We start from the raw sequence: 19,403 nt of genomic DNA on the forward strand, positions 1-19,403 counted from the left end.
CAGTTCTTAATCAAAACAGATAAGAATTATATAAGTTCTATGAAAATGCCACAAGGTAGCTGATCAGATAAATTTCGATAAAAAGCAGGCTTTGATGGTTTTTTTCTAGTACCCTTCATATGTATACATGTATATATCGCGCTTCCCGATTTTGCATTGATTCGAGAGTTAGCCGAAAGACAAAAGAAATTTTATAAAAATATCCGCAATTAATTGCTCAATTAACATTATGTGTATTGTGCAAAAACAATTATGATGAAAACGAAGATGAGAGATATTTTCCAAGTAGTATTCAATATTGACTATTGATCGACGCATCGACGTCATTTCGACTAATCATTTCTAACAGAAAAGATAATTGTGAAGATAACGTTTCTTGATAAGAATTGCTTGCACAAATATATTACTTTCTATAAATACGCTTTGTTTTTTACTCTTTAATGAGATTATATCGCGCCAGGCGCCAGTTACATAAAAGCTAAGTGATGTTAATTTTTATACGCTTTAATTTAATTTTAAATCAAAGATAAGAATTGTTACATGTTCTTTTACTGAAGTTAAAACGCTGTTCGTGTACACATATTTATGATTTGAAACATAAAAAATGATTTTGATTTAGAAAATACGTTTATAAACATGTGCTAAAAACATATTTGTATTATATATATATATATATATATATATATATATATATATATATATACACACACACACATTACATAAATTAATTAAAAACTAAAAAATTAAAGAAAGACATTTAATTGACAAAACATGAACAAATTCTCTCTTTATTTCTCTCTCTCTCTCTCTTTCTATCGATATTTATTTATTTATATTTAGAGGGATGTGGAAGAAGAAGGAAAATAAAATAAGAGTTATTTACTATAATTTATTACATATAAAGAAATAATTGTTGAATTAGTAACTTTTTTATGTTACGTTATTACATTAGCGTATAACTTCCTTAGATTGATTGCAAATTACAAATTTAGAACACTATAAATATTAATTTTAGTATGAAGGTTTAATACCAAATATTCTGCCATTAAGTATTGCCGCGCTTTCGAAATTTAATCCCCTTTTTAATGTCTTTTTGATAAATTTTTTATAGGCTTTAGTAACCCTTAGATCGATCACGAGTTTCCTTAACTCTTCAGATGAAAGTGTCCTGATGAACTTAACAAAAACTTTGGAAGTCCGCATCTTCTTTGCGTGAAGAGCGTCAATTTCATCCAAAGGTAATACATTGTAAAGATCTCTGAGCAGTCCTTGCATTCCATCGCCGATCTTTTGCGTCTTAATTAGAGACATGAAATAGCTCTTTACGTTGGGTGGTACATATTTTTCCATACCAATGGCATAATGTAACTCTTGGATAGCTTTGACAACAGGGATTCCAGCCTTTTCTAAATATGCCACGAGTGCTTGATATTCCTCAGTAGCTTCGACGGCACGCAGCAGATTGTGGAATTCAGTTGTGAACGTGTATAATAGAGCTTTTCGTACTTTTTCGTCTTCATTTATATACTGGTTTATTATATTCAAATACTTTTCCATATCAATAAGCTTGATGAAATCCTCGAGCTCTTTTATTAATGATTTAGGTGAAGGGCCTGGTACAGTGATACCGAGGAAGAGATATAGGTAATCTTTCACAATTTTTAAATTTACTGATTTGTTCTCAAGACGGCTTATGATGAACTGAAAGGCCTTAATTTCGCTAAGTTTGTTAACGATCTGTTGGAAATTATCGGATTTAAGTTGGTCGATAAAGTTAACAAAGGCATCAGAGATTTGCAGCTTATCCACATATATGCTAATGTAGGCATCATAATCGATATGTTTCTTGATGTCTTTGAAGAATCCACGAATTCCACCGGTCCTCTTCGGTGGAGACACTTGTAAGTTGGGTGGTATAAGTTCCTTGATGTTGAGTGATTTGTTAATTGTGTTTATCATATCGTAGACATCGATGCCTTCCTTATGTAGATAGTTAAGAAGGTTGATCACTTCGGGAATAGCTTGAAAATCTACCATTAGGTCCTTGATTACAGTTGTTTCTTCCAGCTCTTTCATAAACTCTTGTAGTTCTTTATCATTTATTATGTAATCCACGACGACATCGATAATTTTTTCTATAGGGACTAAATCTAGAATATCTTGGAGATCTTCATGAAGTGGACCTTTGCCGAAGTCCGGGAACTGATGAGCTTGTCCCAGACCGATAACTGCCAAGATGGCAAACAGTCCTAATATGAATTTCATCTGTAAATTAATGTTAAGTGTATTACAACATACCTTTCAATCTTTAATTTTTTTTCTCATATATAAATGTAATGCAATGGAAAGCATTATTTTGAGAAGTATATCGGAGTTTTCCCCATCAATGATTTATATATATATATATATATATATATATATATATATATATATACATGAAGTACTTGCGATTATATAATAATATAAGATGAATGATATAAATAAAAATTATAGTTTCATTAAGATTATTTAACATTACATATACTAGATATAGAAATAAAAAATATATAGAAAAATACAATATAGGAAATATAAAAAGAGAGATAAAATTAAAAATACAAAGATATATGTAATCTGTTATTGATAAGAATTTATTAAAAAAGATATTTATGCATGTAATTAAATTTTCACTAAAAAACTTAAATTTGTATTAAACTGTGGATTAATCATTGAATAATTAAAATCAGGAGAGCGGTAATTTATATAAATGCGATTGTTAAAGTTTGTAACATATATAAGATGAAGAAACTTACCGTGGTAGAGTTGTAGATGCGTTTTGACAACCGTGGATAATTGTCGTATATTTATATACTGGTAATATCAAGTGCATGAAGTGGTTACAGAAAAATAGATAAGAAACAATCAGATTTAGATATTAATTGGTTCACGCAAAAATCTAAAAATTATTTGATAAGCTTTTATGCGTAAATATATATGGAATTTTGCATATAGGTATATATATATATATATATATCCAGAATCTCTAGCTACAAATAAAAATTCTATATATATATATTCTATATATATATATTATATATATTCTATATATATATATCTATATATATAAAAATGAATGTATGTATGTATGTATGTATGTATGTATGTATGTATGTATGTATGTATGTCCTTTATGCACTCTTGAACTATTCGACTGGTTTTGAAAGTATTGTATATGAAGTAGGGGTAGAATTTTCCGGGGAGTGTTATAGAATGTATAATTTTTCGTTACCGATCTTTTTGGGAACCGGTATTCGACATTTTTTCATTTTTTCGGGAAATAATTGACCGAATTTCAAAGAAATATATATGAAATAGGAGTAGAATTTTCCGGGGAGTGTCATAATGTGTATAGTTTTTTGTTACCGATTTTCTGGAAACCGGTTTTTCTAATTTTTTTTAATTTTCGGAAAATAATTGACCGAATCTCAAAGAATTGTATATGAAACGGGGGTAGAATTTTCCGGGGAATGTTATAAATTGTATAATTTTTCGTTACCGATTTTTTGGAAGCCGGTATTAGAAATTTTTCAAATTTTTCGGGAATTAATTGACCGAATCGCAAAAAATTATATATGAAGTAGGGGTAGAATTTCCCGGGGAGTGCTATAAACTGTATAGTTTTTCGTTACCGATCTTTTTGGGAATCGGTATCTTTTTGGAATTGGTTACGAAATTTTCCAGAGCGGAGAGAGAGAGAGAGAGAGAGAGAGAGAGAGGGGGGGAGGAGAGGGAAAGGGAGAGAGAGAGAAGGGAGGGAGAGGGGAGGAGTGAAGAGAGAGAGAGAGAGAGGGGGAGAGGAGGGAGAGAGAGAGAGAGAGAGAGACTATTTGCGTGTCTTAATACACATGTTCTCCGGGGCGAAGCCCGGCGGGGCATGCTAGTATATATATATATATATATATATATATAGAAAGAGAGAGAGAGAGAGAGAGGAGCTACTAATTTGCCAAATTGCAGTTTTTTTGTAGAATTTTTATTTGTAGAGATTCTGGCTCTTTTACTTAGATTTTTTTAATAGACTTATATTTTTTTTTATGTGGTACACCGGTTGGTGTACCACATAAAAAAATATAAGTCCATTAAAAAACAAATACAAAGATATAACGTGCGTTTGTCATTCGAACAAATAATTGTCGCAAAAACAGCGTAAATTTATTAGACATTTCGTCACATGCCATGCATATATATTTTATGTTTTATTTGTTTATATATATGTATATATATATAATATATACACACATTACATAAATTAACTAAAAACTAAAATTAAAGAAAGATATTTAATTGACAAAACATGAATAAATTCTCTCTTTATTTCTCTCTCTCTTTCTCTCTTTCTCTCTCTCTCTCTCTCTCTCTCTCTCTCTCTCTCTCTCTCTCTTTTTCTCTCTTTCTATCGATATTTATTTATTTATACTTAGAAGGATGTGGAAGAACAAGGAAAATAAAATAAGAGTTATTTACTATAATTTATTACATATGATGAATTTATTATTACATATGAAGAAATATTTGTTGAATTACTAACTTTTTTATGTTACGTTATTACATTAGCGTATAACGTCCTTAAATTGATTGCAAATTACAAATTTAGAATACTATAAATATTAATTTTAGTATGAAGGTTTAATACCAATTATTAGGCCATTAAGTATTGCCGCGGCTTCTAATTCCAATCCCTTTTCTAAAGTTTTTGTGATAAATTCCTTATAGGCTTTAGTAGCGCGTAGATCGGTCACGAGTTTCCTTAACTCTTCAGATGAAAGTGTCCTGATGAACTTAACAAAAACTTTGGAAGTCCGCATCTTCTTTGCGTGAAGAGCGTTAATTTCTTTCAAAGGTAATACATTGTAAAGATCTACGATCAATCCTTTCATTCCATCGCCGATCTTTTGCGTCTTAATTAGAGACATGAAATAGCTCTTTACGTTGGGTGGTACATATTTTTCCATACCAATGGCATGATGTAATTCCTGGATAGCTTTGACAACAGGGAATCCAGCCTTTTCTAAATATGCCACGAGTGCTTGATGTTCCTTAGTAGCTTCGACGGCGCGCAGCAGATCGTGGAATTCAGTTGTGAACGTGTATAATAGAGCTTTTTGTACTTTTTCGTCTTCATTTATATACTGGATTATTATATTCAAATACTTTTCTAAATCAATAAGGTTGATGAAATCCTCGAGCTCTTTTATTAATGATTTAGGTGAAGGGCCTGGTACAGTGATACCGAGGAAGAGATACAAGTAATCTTCCACAATTTTTAAATTTACTGATTTGTTCTCAAGATGGCTTACGATAAGCTGGAAGGCCTTACTATTGCTAAGTTTGTTAACGATCTGTTGGAAATTATCGGATTTAAGTTGGTCGATGAAGTTGACAAAGGCATCAGAGATTTGCAGCTTATCCACATATATGCTAATGTAGACATCATAATCGATATGTTTCTTGATGTCTTTGAAGAATCCACGAAGTCCACCGGTCCTCTTCGGTGGAGACACTTTTAAGCTAGGTGGTATAAGTTCCTTGATGTTGAGTGCTTTGTTAATCGTGTTTATCATATCGTAGACATCGATGCCTTCCTTATGTAAATAGTTAAGAAGGTTGATCACTTCGGGAATAGCTAGAAAATCTACCACTAGGTCCTTGATTACAGTTGTTTCTTCTATAAACTCTTTCATAAACTCTAGTACTTCTTCATCATTTATCATGTAATCCACGAGTACTTCGAAAATTTTTTCTGCAGGGACTAAATCTAGAATATCTTGAAGATCTTCATGAAGTGGACCTTTGCCGAAGTCCGGGAACTGATGAGCTTGTCCCAGACCGATAATGGCCAAGATGGCAAACAGTCCTAATGTGAACTTCATCTGTAAATTAATGTTGAGTGTATCACAACATATCTTTCAATCTTTAATTTTTTTCTTATATATAAATGTAATGCAATGGAAAGCATTATTTTGAGAAGTATATCGGTGTTTTTCCCATCAATGATTAATATATATATATATATATATATATTTATATATTTATATAATTATATATATATACATGAAGTACTTGCGATTATATATTAATATAAGATGAATGATATAAATAAGAATTATAGTTTCATTAAGATTGTTTAACATTACATATACTAGACATAGAAATAAAAAATATATAGAAAAGTACAATATAGGAAATATAAAAAGATAAAATTAAAAATACAAAGATATATGTAATCCGTTAATGACATTAAAAAAGATATTTATGTAATTAAATTTTTACTAAAAAACTTAAATTTGTATTAAACTGTAGATTAATCATTGAATAATTAAAATAAGGAGAGCGGTAATTTGTATAAATGCGATTGTTAAAGTTTGTAACATATATAAGATGTATAAAGAAACTTACCGTGTTAGAGCTGTAGATGCTTTTTGACAACTGTGGATAACTATCGTACTGCATTTATATACTGGTAATATCAAGTGCATGAAGTGGTTACAGAGAAATAGATAAGAAACAATCAGATTTAGATATTGATTCACGCGAAAATATATAAATTATTTGATAAGCTTTTAATCGTAAAAACATATAAAATTTTGAAATATATATATATATATAAAATTTTAAATATATATATATATATATATATATATATATATATATATATATATATATATATATATGCATATATATATGCATAACAATGCATATATATATATATATGCAAAATTCCATATGTTTTTACGCTTAAAAGCTTATCAAATATTTTCTAGATTTTTGTGCAAATCGATATCTAAATCTGATTGTTCCTTATCTAATTCTGTGTAATGTATGTGTGTGTGTATCACATGTATCATATATATACAGGATGATTTACTTAAGTATTAACACACTTATTACCTTCTGAGATGTTAGAAACGTTGAGATAAGGTTTTCATTGAAATAAACTTCAGAATTAAACTGAAGCAGCTACTAATTTGCCGAATTGCAGTTTTTTTTTGTAGAATTTTTATTTGTAAAGATTCTGGCTCTTACTTTAATTTTTTTAATAGACTTATTTGTTTTTTTTTTTATGTAGTACACCAGTTGATTGAAAGACAAATACAAAATAAAGTTTGTTATATTTGAACAAATATTTGTCACAAAGACAGCGTAAGTTTGGACATTTCGTCACATGCCATGCATATATATTTTGTTTTATTTATATATATATATATATATATATATATATATATATACACACATTACATAAATTAATTAAAAACTAAAATTAAAGAAAGATATTTAATTGACAAAACATGAACAAATTCTCTCTTTATTGCGCTCTCTCTCTCTCTCTCTCTCTCTCTCTCTCTCTCTCTTTCTATCGATATTTATTTATTTATATTTAGAAAGATGTGGAAGAAGAAGGAAAATAAAATAAAAGTTATTTACTATAATTTATTACATATAAAGAAATAATTGTTGAATTAGTAACTTTTTTATGTTACGTTATTACATTAGCGTATAACGTGCTTAAATTGATTGCAAATTACAAATTTAAAATAATATAAATATTAATTTTAGTATGAAGGTTTAATACCAAGGGTTATTAATACCAAATATTAGGCCATTTAGTCTTGCCACGGCTTCGAATTCCAATCCCTTTTCTAAAGTCTTTGTGATAAATTTTTGATAGGCTTTAGTCTCGATTAGATCCCTCACAAGTTTCCATAACTCTTCAGATGAAAGTGTTCTGATAAACTTAACAAAAACTTTGGAAGTCCGCATCTTCTTTGCGTGAAGAGCGTCAATTTCGTCCAAAGGTAATACATTGTAAAGATCTGTGATCAGTCCTTTCATTCCATCGCCGATCTTTTGCGACTTAATTAGAGACCTGAAATAGCTCTTTACGTTGGGTGGTACATATTTTTCCATACCAATGGCATAATGTAATTCCTGGATAGTTTTGACAACTGTGGATAATTATCGTACTGCATTTATATACTTACTGGTAATATCAAGTGCATGAAGTGCGTGGTTACAGAGAAATTGATAAGAAACAATCAGATCTAGATATTGATTCACGCGAAAATCTAGAAATTATTTTATAAGCTTTTAAGCGTAAAAACATATGGAATTTTGCATATATATAACACTAATAATAAAACTAAAATTAAAGAAAGATATTTAATTGACAAAACATGAACAAATTCTCTCTTTATTTCTCTCTTTCTCTCTCTCTCTCTCTCTCTCTCTCTCTCTCTCTCTCTCTCTTTCTTTCTCTTTTTCTATTAATTTAAATATTTATTTATTTATGTTTAGAGGGATGTGGAAGAAGAAGGAAAATAAAATAAGAGTTATTTACTATAATTTATACGATAAATTTATTACATATAAAGAAATAATTGTTGAATTGATAATTGTTTTATGTTACGTTATTACATTAACGTATAACTTGCTTAGATTGATTGCAAATTACAAATTTAGAATACTATAAATATTAATTTTAGTATTAAGGTTTAATACCAATTATTAGGCCATTAAGAATTGCCGCGGCTTCGATTTCCAATCCCTTTTCTAAAGTCTTTGTGATAAATTCCTTATAGGCTTTAGTAGCCCTTAGATCGATCACGAGTTTCCTTAACTCTTCAGATGAGAGTGTCCTGATGAACTTAACAAAAACTTTGGAAGTCCGCATCTTCTTTGCGTGAAGAGCGTCAATTTCTTTCAAAGGTAATACATTGTAAAGATCTATGATCAGTCCTTTCATTCCATCGCCGATCTTTTGCGTCTTAATTAGAGACATGAAATAGCTCTTTACGTTGGGTGGTACATATTTTTCCATACCAATGGCATGATGTAACTCTTGGATAGCTTTGACAACAGGGATTCCAGCCTTTTCTAAATATGCCACAAGTGCTTGATGTTCCTTAGTAGCTTCGACTTTGCGCAGCAGATCGTGGAATTCAGTTGTGAATGTGTATAATAGAGCTTTTTGTACTTTTTCGTCTTCATTTATATACTGGATTATTATATTCAAATACTTTTCTAAATCAATAAGGTTGATGAAATCCTCGAGCTCTTTTATTAATGATTTAAGTGAAGGGCCTGGTACAGTGATACCGAGGAAGAGATACAGTTGATCTTCCACAATTTTTAAATTTACTGATTTGTCCTCAAGAAGGCTTACGATGAGCTGGAAGGCCTTACTTTTGCTAAGTTTGTTAACGATCTGTTGAAAATTATCGGATTTAAGTTGGTCGATGAAGTTTACAAAGGCATCAGAGATTTGCAGCTTATCCACATATATGCTAACGTAGGCATCAAAATCGATATGTTTCTTGATGTCTTTGAAGAATCCACGAAGTCCACCGGTCCTCTTCGGTGGAGACACTTGTAAGCTAGGTGGTATAAGTTCCTTGATGTTGAGTGATTTGTTAATTGTGTTTATCATATCGTAGACATCGATGCCTTCCTTATGTAGATAGTTAAGAAGGTTGATCACTTCGGGAATAGCTTGAAAATCTACCATTAGGTCCTTGATTACAGTTGTTTCTTCCAGCTTTTTCATAAACTCTTGTAGTTCTTTATCATTTATCATGTAATCCACGACGACATCGATAATTTTTTCTATAGGGACTAAATCTAGAATATCTTGGAGATCTTCATGAAGTGGACCTTTGCCGAAGTCCGGGAACTGATGAGCTTGTCCCAGACCGATAATGGCCAAGATGGCAAACAGTCCTAATGTGAACTTCATCTGTAAATTAATGTTGAGTGTATCACAACATATCTTTCAATCTTTAATTTTTTTCTTATATATAAATGTAATGCAATGGAAAGCATTATTTGAGAAGTATATCGGTGTTTTTCCCCATCAATGATTAATATATATATATATAGTATATATATACACATGAAGTACTTGCGATATATATTAATATAAGATGAATGATATATTAAGAATTATAGTTTCATTAAGATTACTTAACATTACGTATACTAGATATAGAAATCAAAAAATATAGAAAAATATATATAGAAGTCTAAAAATATTTATAAGTGGAATAAAAAATAAAAATATAGAAATATGTAATAAAAGAGTTAGATAGATTCTTTATATTTCTTCTTTTTTTTTCTTGTTTTGTTTAAATTAGATTTTTAGATATAAATAAAATATTAACTTGGAAATTACAATATATGAGAAAAGTATAATATAGGAAATATAAAAAAGATAAAATTAAAAATACAAAGATATATGTAATCCGTTAATGACATTAAAAAAGATATTTATGTAATTAAATTTTTACTAAAAAACTTAAATTTGTATTAAACTGTAGATTAATCATTGAATAATTAAAATAAGGAGAGCGGTAATTCGTATAAATGCGATTGTTTAAGTTTGCAACATATATAAGATGTATAAAGAAACTTACCGTGTTAGAGCTGTAGATGCTTTTTGACAACTGTGGATAATTATCGTACTGCATTTATATACTGGTAATATCAAGTGCATGAAGTGGTTACAGAGAAATAGATAAGAAACAATCAGATTTAGATATAATATTGATTCACGCGAAAATATAGAAATTATTTGATAAGCTTTTAACCGTAAAAACATATAGAATTTTGCAAATATATATATATATATATATATATATATATATATATATATATATGCATATATATGCATAACAATGCATATATATATGCAAAATTCCATATGTTTTTACGCTTAAAAGCTTATCAAATATTTTTCTAGATTTTCGTGCAAATCGATATCTGAATCTGATTGTTCCTTATCTAATTATGTGTAATGTATGTGCGTGTGTATCACATGTATCATATATATATATGGATTACAAATATATATATATATATATATATATACCAGGATGATTTACTTAAGTATTAACACACTTATTACCTTCTGAGATGTTAGAAATATTGAGATAAGGTTTTCACTGAAATAAACGTCAGAAATAAACTGAAGCAGCTACTAATTTGCCGAATTGCAGTTTTTTTTGTAGAATTTTTATTTGTAAAAATTCTTGCTCTTACTTTGATTTTTTTAATAGACTTATTTGTTTTTTTTTTTATGTAGTACACCAAAGTTGATTGAAAGACAAATACAAAATAAAGTTTGTTATATTTGAACAAATAATTGTCACAAAAACAGCGTAAGTTTGGACATTTTGTCACATGTCATGCATATATATGTTATATTTTATTTGTTTATATATATATATATATATATATATATATATATATATATATATATACATACATATTATTATAAAATAGTATATATAATATATATTATACATACAATACATATGAACTAAAAAATAACTAAACTATATGAAAATAATACAACTCTGTTTCTTATTATACATACGATATATATTCGTAAAATTTATATTTGTATTTATTTAGATTTAATGCATATTTGATTCGCCCATTTTTGTATAAAACAAGTGACTGACTTTTATGCTTAAAGAATATTTCAGTCTTAATATTTCTACTTATTTTATCTTAGAAATCTTATTTTAATATCCGCCTATCTTTTATGATATAATTATTTTTAATAAGTTGTGTTATCTGTTTGATTTGTGCAATATCTTATGAGTGTTTGACGAATTGGTTTATTCGCTATTGTGTTATCTGTTTGATTTGTGCAATATCTTATGAGTGATTGACGAATTGGTTTATTCGCTAATCTTAAAATCATAGATTATACATTTTCTTCGTCGAGAAAAAATAATGCTTCCACTTCACTTTGTATCATAAAATTTATTAAGTCCATAATTAAATTGTTTTTTTTCCGGATTGTTAATGATAATTACATTCAAATCACATCAAATTTGCCAAAACATTCTTAAAACAACTTGTCATTGATAACAACTTTCTTATTTTTTGTTATTAAATAAGAGTTATAGATAAGTTAGTCCAAGATAACATTAAAAACCAATTTAGTTATCAGAATAGATTTATCTCTAAATTTATAGTAACGCGGCAATTATTAAAAATAACGAGATCAAAACAAAAATTTATTGCTAATATAGTATTAGTTCGATGTGTAATAAAAAGATTAAAAACACGATATCCCTTTATATTGCTACGATTCTTTGTGTTAATAAAGGATATAGAATATTCCATGTTGCAAAAAATATTAAATATTATATGTGAAACATCAGATATGTAGAAAGAATTAATTATCAAAGTGATAAAATAAAAAAGTTCTGATAACGAGTATTGATCTTATTTCGCTTAATAATAACAATATTTTTACTAGAATTTATAATTTAATAAAATGAGTTATAAATCAAATTAAAAGTGAGTTATATCAAAATAAATAGTAATTTTTCTTTACCGTAATAAGATTTATTTTACTAAAAGATAAAATAAATCTTATTACAGTAAATGTGATTTATATTAATAGAATTGTTCTAATATAACAAGCACTTTCTATAGATAAAATCTGATAAAATGTTCTGTTCTTTTGAATAAGAAATGGCAAAGTAAACAATATGATATTTTATAATACTTGTTGTGTCCATTCACTTATCAAGTAACACATCACACATCAACTTTATCTTATCTAATCCTCTATTAACTGATTCGCCTAACAAGATTCCAGATAACTGCTTTTCGTATATAAATCTACAGTAACCAACTTTATATGAATGTCACTTTGCTTATCCGTAGCTGTCACAGTAAGTAAAAACAAAACCTCTTATAAAAGATCAATATATAAACATAAAAAGTGGATTAAATGAAATTGCATTTAAAGAAAAGAAGTAAATTGCACATAATTAAGAAAAACATTAATTAGATAATAATAATTATTTCCTTTTATCATTCAATATAATCGCAAATGGAACAATCATAATTAAAAAGTTTAATATATTTTTTGAAATAATTTTTTTTGTTGCGTTACATTTATATACATATAAAAATGTACATTGTAATACATTCAATAGTAATTTCTTACGCGTGAATGTATTATATTTATAGATGAAGTTGACGTTAACGCTGTTTGCCGTCTTGGCCATTATCGGTCTGGGACAAGCTCGCCAATTCCCGGATTTTGGCAGTGGTCCCCTTCACGAGGATATTCATGACTTTTTGGACCTAATTCCTGCTCCAGAAATTAAGGCAACCATACTAGATTACGTATCAGAAGATGCTGAAGTACAAGAAGTTGTTAATTATCTTTTAACTTCGACTGTATTACGAGACCTGGTGGTAGATGTGGAAGCCATCCCTGAAGTGATCAACTTTCTGAACTATGTGCAACATGAAGGAGTCGATATTTATCTTCTAGTAAACCAAGTTAACAAAGTTCTCGGTATCGCTGAACTCATACCACCTTCTCATGCGTATTCTGCGAACATACAGAGGACCGGTGGGCTTGCAGGACTTTTTAAAGACATCAAGAAACTGATCCCTTTTAACAAGTTCATTCGCAATTATGTGCAGAAGATGAAGAGCTCTTCAGCTTTCATCGGCTTCATCCACCAACTCAGGTCCCCCAACTTCCAGCAGCTCGTAAACAAACTCTACCAGGTTAGATCCTTCCAAATCATCGTGAATGGGCTCAAAAGTAGAGGAGTGAATACGCAAATCGTAGCGGATGTCATGTACATAGTCCTCGGCATTACTGTACCGAACGGAATTCTTGTTCACCAGGAGCGTACACTGGATGACGAATTGATGGACTTTTTGGACCTTATTGAGGACCCGTTTATGGAGGTACTGATCAAGTATATGGCCGAAGATCAAAAAGTACAAGACGCTCTGGTATACATGTTTACACCTGAATTCCATTCCATTCTGCGTGACGTCGAAGTTCTTGAGGAACATCAAGCATTAGTAGCATATCTCGAGAAGGCTGGATTGAGTGTTGTCGATTATATCCAATCGTTGCACAATGCCATTGGCATGGAGGGTTATGTGCCGCCTAAAATAGAGAGCGTTTTCGAATCTCAGGTTGGAATGCAGAAGGTCGGTGATGGAATGAAAGGAATGATCGAGGAACTTTGGGATACACTACCTATCGATGAGATTGACGCTCTTTACAAAGACAAGCTGCAGAATTCAAAGGTCTTCGCTGATTTTATCGAGAAGATCATGTCCCCGGAAATGCAGAAATTAATCGATAATTTGTATGGAAATCAAACTTATAAAAATTTTGTCACGACGACCAGAGAAAAGGGATTGGAATTACAGGAAGTAACAAAACTTACTGCTAGAATATTTGGTCTTAAGTTCCCATATTAAAATTAATATATGTAATATTTTAAACGCGTGTTTTAAACATGTATCCTTTTATTTTATGTCGTTATACATTGATGTAATAATAGAGCAATGGCATTCTTGAATTAAACAATTATTTTTTTAAAAATTACAAATAATAATTTAATATTTAGTTGTTTTATAATAAACTTATTTTAATAAACTATAGTTGTATAACTATAGTATACATAAAGATGAGAATAAAAAGCTAAGTTCGTTTTAAATACCAATATAAATAAGTTCTTCTTACATCGCTTTAACTTATAAATTTTAGTCTAATATACTTTCCTTAATATTCCAGTCTTAACTTAATACATAACTTTCTTCTTTAACTACTTACTTTTGTTTCGCATGTACTTTCTTTAAAATTAGTTTTGTGTCACAACAAGGCAACTTGCGGATGACAGCATACACAGGCATTTACATTGTTTCTACGTCAGCCAGCTATGTGTGATTATAATCATGTAATATTAAAAACACTTATTTATTCTAATAAAATTTTTAAATTTAGTAATAAATATTTGGTTGAATAATGAAAATATGTAGTAAATTTGTTTGTAAAAAGAGAGAGAGAGAGAGAGAGAGAGAGAGAGAGAGAGAGAAAGAGAGAGAAAGTGAATATATATCTTTAAAAAATATCACACTCCGAGAACAATACTGTCAACTCAAAACATTTCGATGTCGAGTTAAGCCCATATTGCGTTAGTTATTTCGCAATTAAAAGAAATTTCAATTAAATTTGTTTTTTCTTTCTTCTGAAAATTGTACATTTTTTAGTTGTGACAGTGTTCTTCTCGGAATACGATATGCTTCAGCACAAAGTAAAGCTCGCAGTAATGATAAAAAATAGAATATTAAGAATATTTATATATATATTTTTATAAAACTAACAATAAGTATAAATTGTTGAAAGCGCAAATAATTATAATTAAATTAAACTTAAGAATTTTAAATTTATGTTATTTCAAGATTTGTAATATTAAGTAATGTAGAAAATAAAACGGTTTTAATGCGATTTTTATTTATTTCACATGTTTTTTATAAATAAACCAAATCAGAAACTTTGCCAGTAAATAATTAACAATAAAAATACATTTTTCATGGAACGCTAAACAAGACTAATTGCAAATTATGAAATATCGTTGAAACTGATATCGATATAACGATTTATCGGAGGCAAAAGATTATCGATAAATTTTTTATACTGTTCCACGGTATATCGATATCTAGATATTATCGATTTATCCCTAGAGACATCTCTAGAGACATGTGGTGATATTTATCGCAATAACCGCGGTAAATATTTAAAGTTAATAAACAGTAAGATCGATACCATTCTTTAGGTCAACGGTATGTATAATTAAACCAAATCAGAAACTTTTTCTTTTGCCAGTAAATAATTAACAATAACAATTTTTTATTCGACCTAACTGGCCATTTTTATTAATTACAATTAACATGACGTTTCGATCGTTGGTTTTCAATTATAATCGTCACGACGTTTTGACCATTGGTTTTGATCCTTCTCAATCGATGTATAACTTTTGATGCTAATAAAAGTTTTTTTTTTTTTTTTTTTTTAATATAAAATTACTGTAAAGAATTTATTACAAAACATATCACTCTTCAGCCAGGATTCAAACCTAGACTTCCCTGCAATCCATGACGGGTGTCTTTATTCCAATTCGACCACTGAGTGTAGTGATATTTATCGCAATAACCGGTAAATATTAAAATAAATACACATCTTATTATTATAATTTACGATTATAATTGTTCAAAATCAATGATCAAAACGTGACGATCAGAATTAATAAAGATGATCACTTAAAAGAATCTTGATTATTCATAAAATTTAATTACGATGCTAATTCATGTTTTATTTAAAATAATTAATCATTTTTAGTACGTAAGTAAACTTAAAAGTAAAAGGAATATATATTTTATTCTTAATAAATTTCTTAGTCTACAGCATTACAAATTTTGAATAATTTTTTGAAATAAGGTCTATGGACCATTAAAGCAATATTTAAATATATAAATTTTTTTGTCTTTAATACGATATAGGGACATAGGTAAAAAGAAAAAAGTATAGCACATCTATAAGTATAAGAAAGGAAGCTTATTTATTATTTTGCATAAGTAAAATTCACAATTGCATGGCCGAATAGTTTATAACATTTTTTTGAGTATTATAAAAGCGTTATTGACGCAATAGAAAGAAATTCTTCGCGTGGATTTAATTATTTTTTAATATAACGATGCCATCTAATATTGAACGACAGAATAGAAAGGAAGCTCGATGCCGAGGATAGTTTTCAGCAAGTCCCTGACGAGCTTAAGATCAATGTTCGCGTTTGCAGCGTGTCTCAAAAGCTCCTGGCATTTGGGGTGAACATAAACCTTGTTGACGAGTTGCTCGAAATTCGGGGACTTCAGTTGAGCGATGTAGTCTTGGAACACCGGGGAATTTTGCATCTTGGTTTTGTAAAGGTCGATAAGGCGAGGGATAACAGGATTAATGACGGCCCTGATATCATCGGCATATCCGCGGAGTCCACCAGTGATCTGTTTATCAACGGCGAAGTTGGCTTGGGTGATTCCGAGCCAGTTGTACAACATGTCTTTCAGTTTGTAAACGTCAACGCCGGCGTTATAGGCGTAGTCCATCAGAGCTTGCGTCTCAGGTAGAACTTCGATGTCTTTCATGAGCTGCTTGAAGCCGTCGGATTTGAAGTATCGGATCATAGCTTGGAATTCCGCGTCCTGGGAATAATACTGGAGGGTGATTGAAGCTATTTCTTGCTGCGGCAGGAGGTCCAAGAAATCTTGAAGCTCTTTAGCAAGTTCACCTCGGCCGACATTGGGGATTCGCCATGCGGTGGACGTAGCCACGAAGGCCAGCAATGCCAATGTAAATTTCATCTACGAAAATAAATTTTGCTTAGATCATTGACGTCTTTAGAGATACATTATAATTATATATGTTGTACGTTGTAGTTATATCTTATTATGTTTATGGCATAATAATTGTGCATAACGAATTTTATATTGGGCTAAGACTAATTATAAGTAGTCAATAAAAATAATTTTATCAAGTTAGATTTACTTATGGATCATTAATAAAAAGTATTTTTGATTACATTTATGGCTCATATATGAAACGGAAAAAAAGGATTAGCAACTGGAGCTAAAACTTAGCTGTGACAGCTAAGATGTGTCGCTATTCTAGGGACAGCTGATGTTGTTGCTGTCCCAGCTAAATTTATTCGCTATTTAAACTTAGCTACTATAGCAACAAATTTTTGCTACAACAGATCAAATGTCGCTTAGCTGAATTAGCTACTTTAGCTACTTAGCTTATTAGCTAAGCCTTTAGCTTATTAGCTACTTTTTAGCCGCTTGTGCTAAATTACGCTTTCTATTTCAGCTAATAAATTTTTACGTGGCAGCTAATTACTTTTTCCTATAATAGCCAAAGTTTAGCTACGATACTAAGGTGTTAGCTCTTACAGCTAAGCTTGATTCAGCTACTGGAATTTAGCTACTATTGCAAACTCATTTTTTTCCGTATAATTCTAAAATAACATTTTTGAAATATATTGGTTAGATATTTATTATACTAACTGCGTTTTATGTATGGTTTTATATATGGTATCGAATTTATGGTATCGCAAATGTCACTAAATTTTTATCGTATATTGCTGATTAAACTATATCATATCAAATTAATCTACTTAAAATATAAATAAGTTGTTATTTTAATTAATCACTTATTAATAAAATGAGAATAAGTTATTTTTATGATACAAAACAAATAGTAAAATAATAACAGTACTTATAAAATAAATGTGAATATTAATCTGAATTCCATTCCTAATCGATTATAATATAAAGTAGCCATATCTTTGACAAAATATTTGTAAAATATTAAAATAATATACTTAAAACAAGTTTTGAGTAAATAACGTTTAATTCTTTATGCATATTATATAATTTCTAATTATTATAAAGAAAAATAGTTTTGTATAATGCTAAAATAGAGAAATAGAGAGTAATAATATTATCCAATTCTTACATATATTTTTACATATAATCTGTAGTTATTTAAATTACATACACAAAGTGCTTAACTAATGACGATGTCGGTACTCACCTTCGAAGTATTGCTATTGTGATACTTCTTGTGATTCAAGAAAGTGTGCATTACGGTTTCTGCCGCTGGTTTATATACACACGAAGCTATAACCCTTGTTCCTGCGATTCGTGATAAGATTATGTATAAGATAATCTGAATGCATGTATAGATAATCTGAATGTGAGAAAAGTAGATATTTTTAAGCCTATATCTTTTTTTAAATTTATAGAAAGAATATAAATTACGTATTTTTTTAATTTGTCTTTACATATTTGATAATTATGAATAAGTGTATATGTGTATATAGAATAATTACCATATGAATTATTAATATAAAAGCATCCGGTAATTTGATGTAACGTACCAAGAAATTATGATTAATATTCCGGACATTTAATCGTTGATAAATTACAATTTTAACATATTTTTATTGTTATTTTAACTTTATTGGGTTCCAAAATATCTCGTGTTTAAAATCTCTTAATTTTACATGATAAAAAAACGAAAATAAAATTTAAGGTGGAAATATCAGACAGATTCGAGTATCAAATCATAATTAAATATTGACTTTAAGATATCTAATGATTGTATCAATTACTGGGCGATTGTCTCAGCATTAGATTATAATAAAAATATAAATCATAGCATGATAAGATGTACTTAATATAATTAAATATATAATTGAAAAAAACTGTTTTTGCTATTTATTAGGACAAGTCTAGAAAAAAATGGATTTTCTGAACAGTTTTATAATATCTTTTACATTAATCTAAAAAATAAAAAATTTTGAAATATTGTACTTCACATTTCTTTGTGATATTAAATTTGATTTTGTCATTTTTTTATTATTATATTAAGATTATTAAAAGAAACGTGAATAAAATCAATTTGTAATCTTTCTTTCAAAATTCAGTCGATAAGATGTAGGTAGGTTATCATGAAAAATTAACCATTGCTC

At 29.0% G+C, this 19,403-nt stretch overlaps 3 protein-coding genes across 3 annotated transcripts; 1 reads left to right on the forward strand and 2 right to left on the reverse strand.

Moving 5' to 3' along the window:
• Positions 1–996: 996 nt before the first annotated feature.
• On the reverse strand, positions 997–10,477 carry LOC139816279 (uncharacterized). Its single transcript, XM_071783686.1, has 6 exons — positions 10,446–10,477; positions 8,524–9,769; positions 7,651–7,982; positions 6,436–6,483; positions 4,659–5,909; positions 997–2,265 (listed from the first exon to the last, which is right to left on the reverse strand). Exons 2-6 carry the CDS (start codon positions 9,767–9,769, stop codon positions 1,012–1,014), a joined length of 4,131 nt encoding a protein of 1,376 aa, XP_071639787.1. The 5' UTR covers positions 10,446–10,477; the 3' UTR covers positions 997–1,011.
• A 2,190-nt stretch (positions 10,478–12,667) lies between these two features.
• LOC139816198 (uncharacterized) lies at positions 12,668–15,322 on the forward strand. The gene is made up of 2 exons (XM_071783582.1): positions 12,668–12,725; positions 13,027–15,322. Exons 1-2 carry the CDS (start codon positions 12,696–12,698, stop codon positions 14,290–14,292), a joined length of 1,296 nt encoding a protein of 431 aa, XP_071639683.1. The 5' UTR covers positions 12,668–12,695; the 3' UTR covers positions 14,293–15,322.
• A 1,152-nt stretch (positions 15,323–16,474) lies between these two features.
• Positions 16,475–17,878, reverse strand: LOC139816458 (protein G12-like). The gene has a single exon (XM_071783967.1). The coding sequence runs from the start codon at positions 17,230–17,232 to the stop codon at positions 16,576–16,578; it is 657 nt and encodes a 218-aa protein (XP_071640068.1). The 5' UTR covers positions 17,233–17,878; the 3' UTR covers positions 16,475–16,575.
• Between the last annotated feature and the right edge of the window lie 1,525 nt (positions 17,879–19,403).

Source organism: Temnothorax longispinosus, chromosome 7 (assembly GCF_030848805.1).
Source record: "Temnothorax longispinosus isolate EJ_2023e chromosome 7, Tlon_JGU_v1, whole genome shotgun sequence".
NCBI classification, from domain to species: Eukaryota; Metazoa; Arthropoda; class Insecta; order Hymenoptera; family Formicidae; genus Temnothorax; species Temnothorax longispinosus.

Excerpts from the sequence above, each read along its gene's own strand:
- LOC139816279 (XM_071783686.1), bottom strand. The coding sequence starts at position 9,769 with ATGAAGTTCACATTAGGACTGTTTGCCATCTTGGCCATTATCGGTCTG. Across the intron at positions 7,983-8,523 it reads AATAATTGGTATTAAACCTT|TTGTCAAAACTATCCAGGAA; the intron begins AATACTAAAATT and ends AATTATCCACAG. Across the intron at positions 2,266-4,658 it reads TAATTGGTATTAAACCTTCA|ATGAAATTCATATTAGGACT; the intron begins TACTAAAATTAA and ends ATTAATTTACAG.
- LOC139816458 (XM_071783967.1), bottom strand. The coding sequence starts at position 17,232 with ATGAAATTTACATTGGCATTGCTGGCCTTCGTGGCTACGTCCACCGCA.
- LOC139816198 (XM_071783582.1), top strand. The coding sequence starts at position 12,696 with ATGTCACTTTGCTTATCCGTAGCTGTCACA. Across the intron at positions 12,726-13,026 it reads GCTTATCCGTAGCTGTCACA|ATGAAGTTGACGTTAACGCT; the intron begins GTAAGTAAAAAC and ends TTATATTTATAG.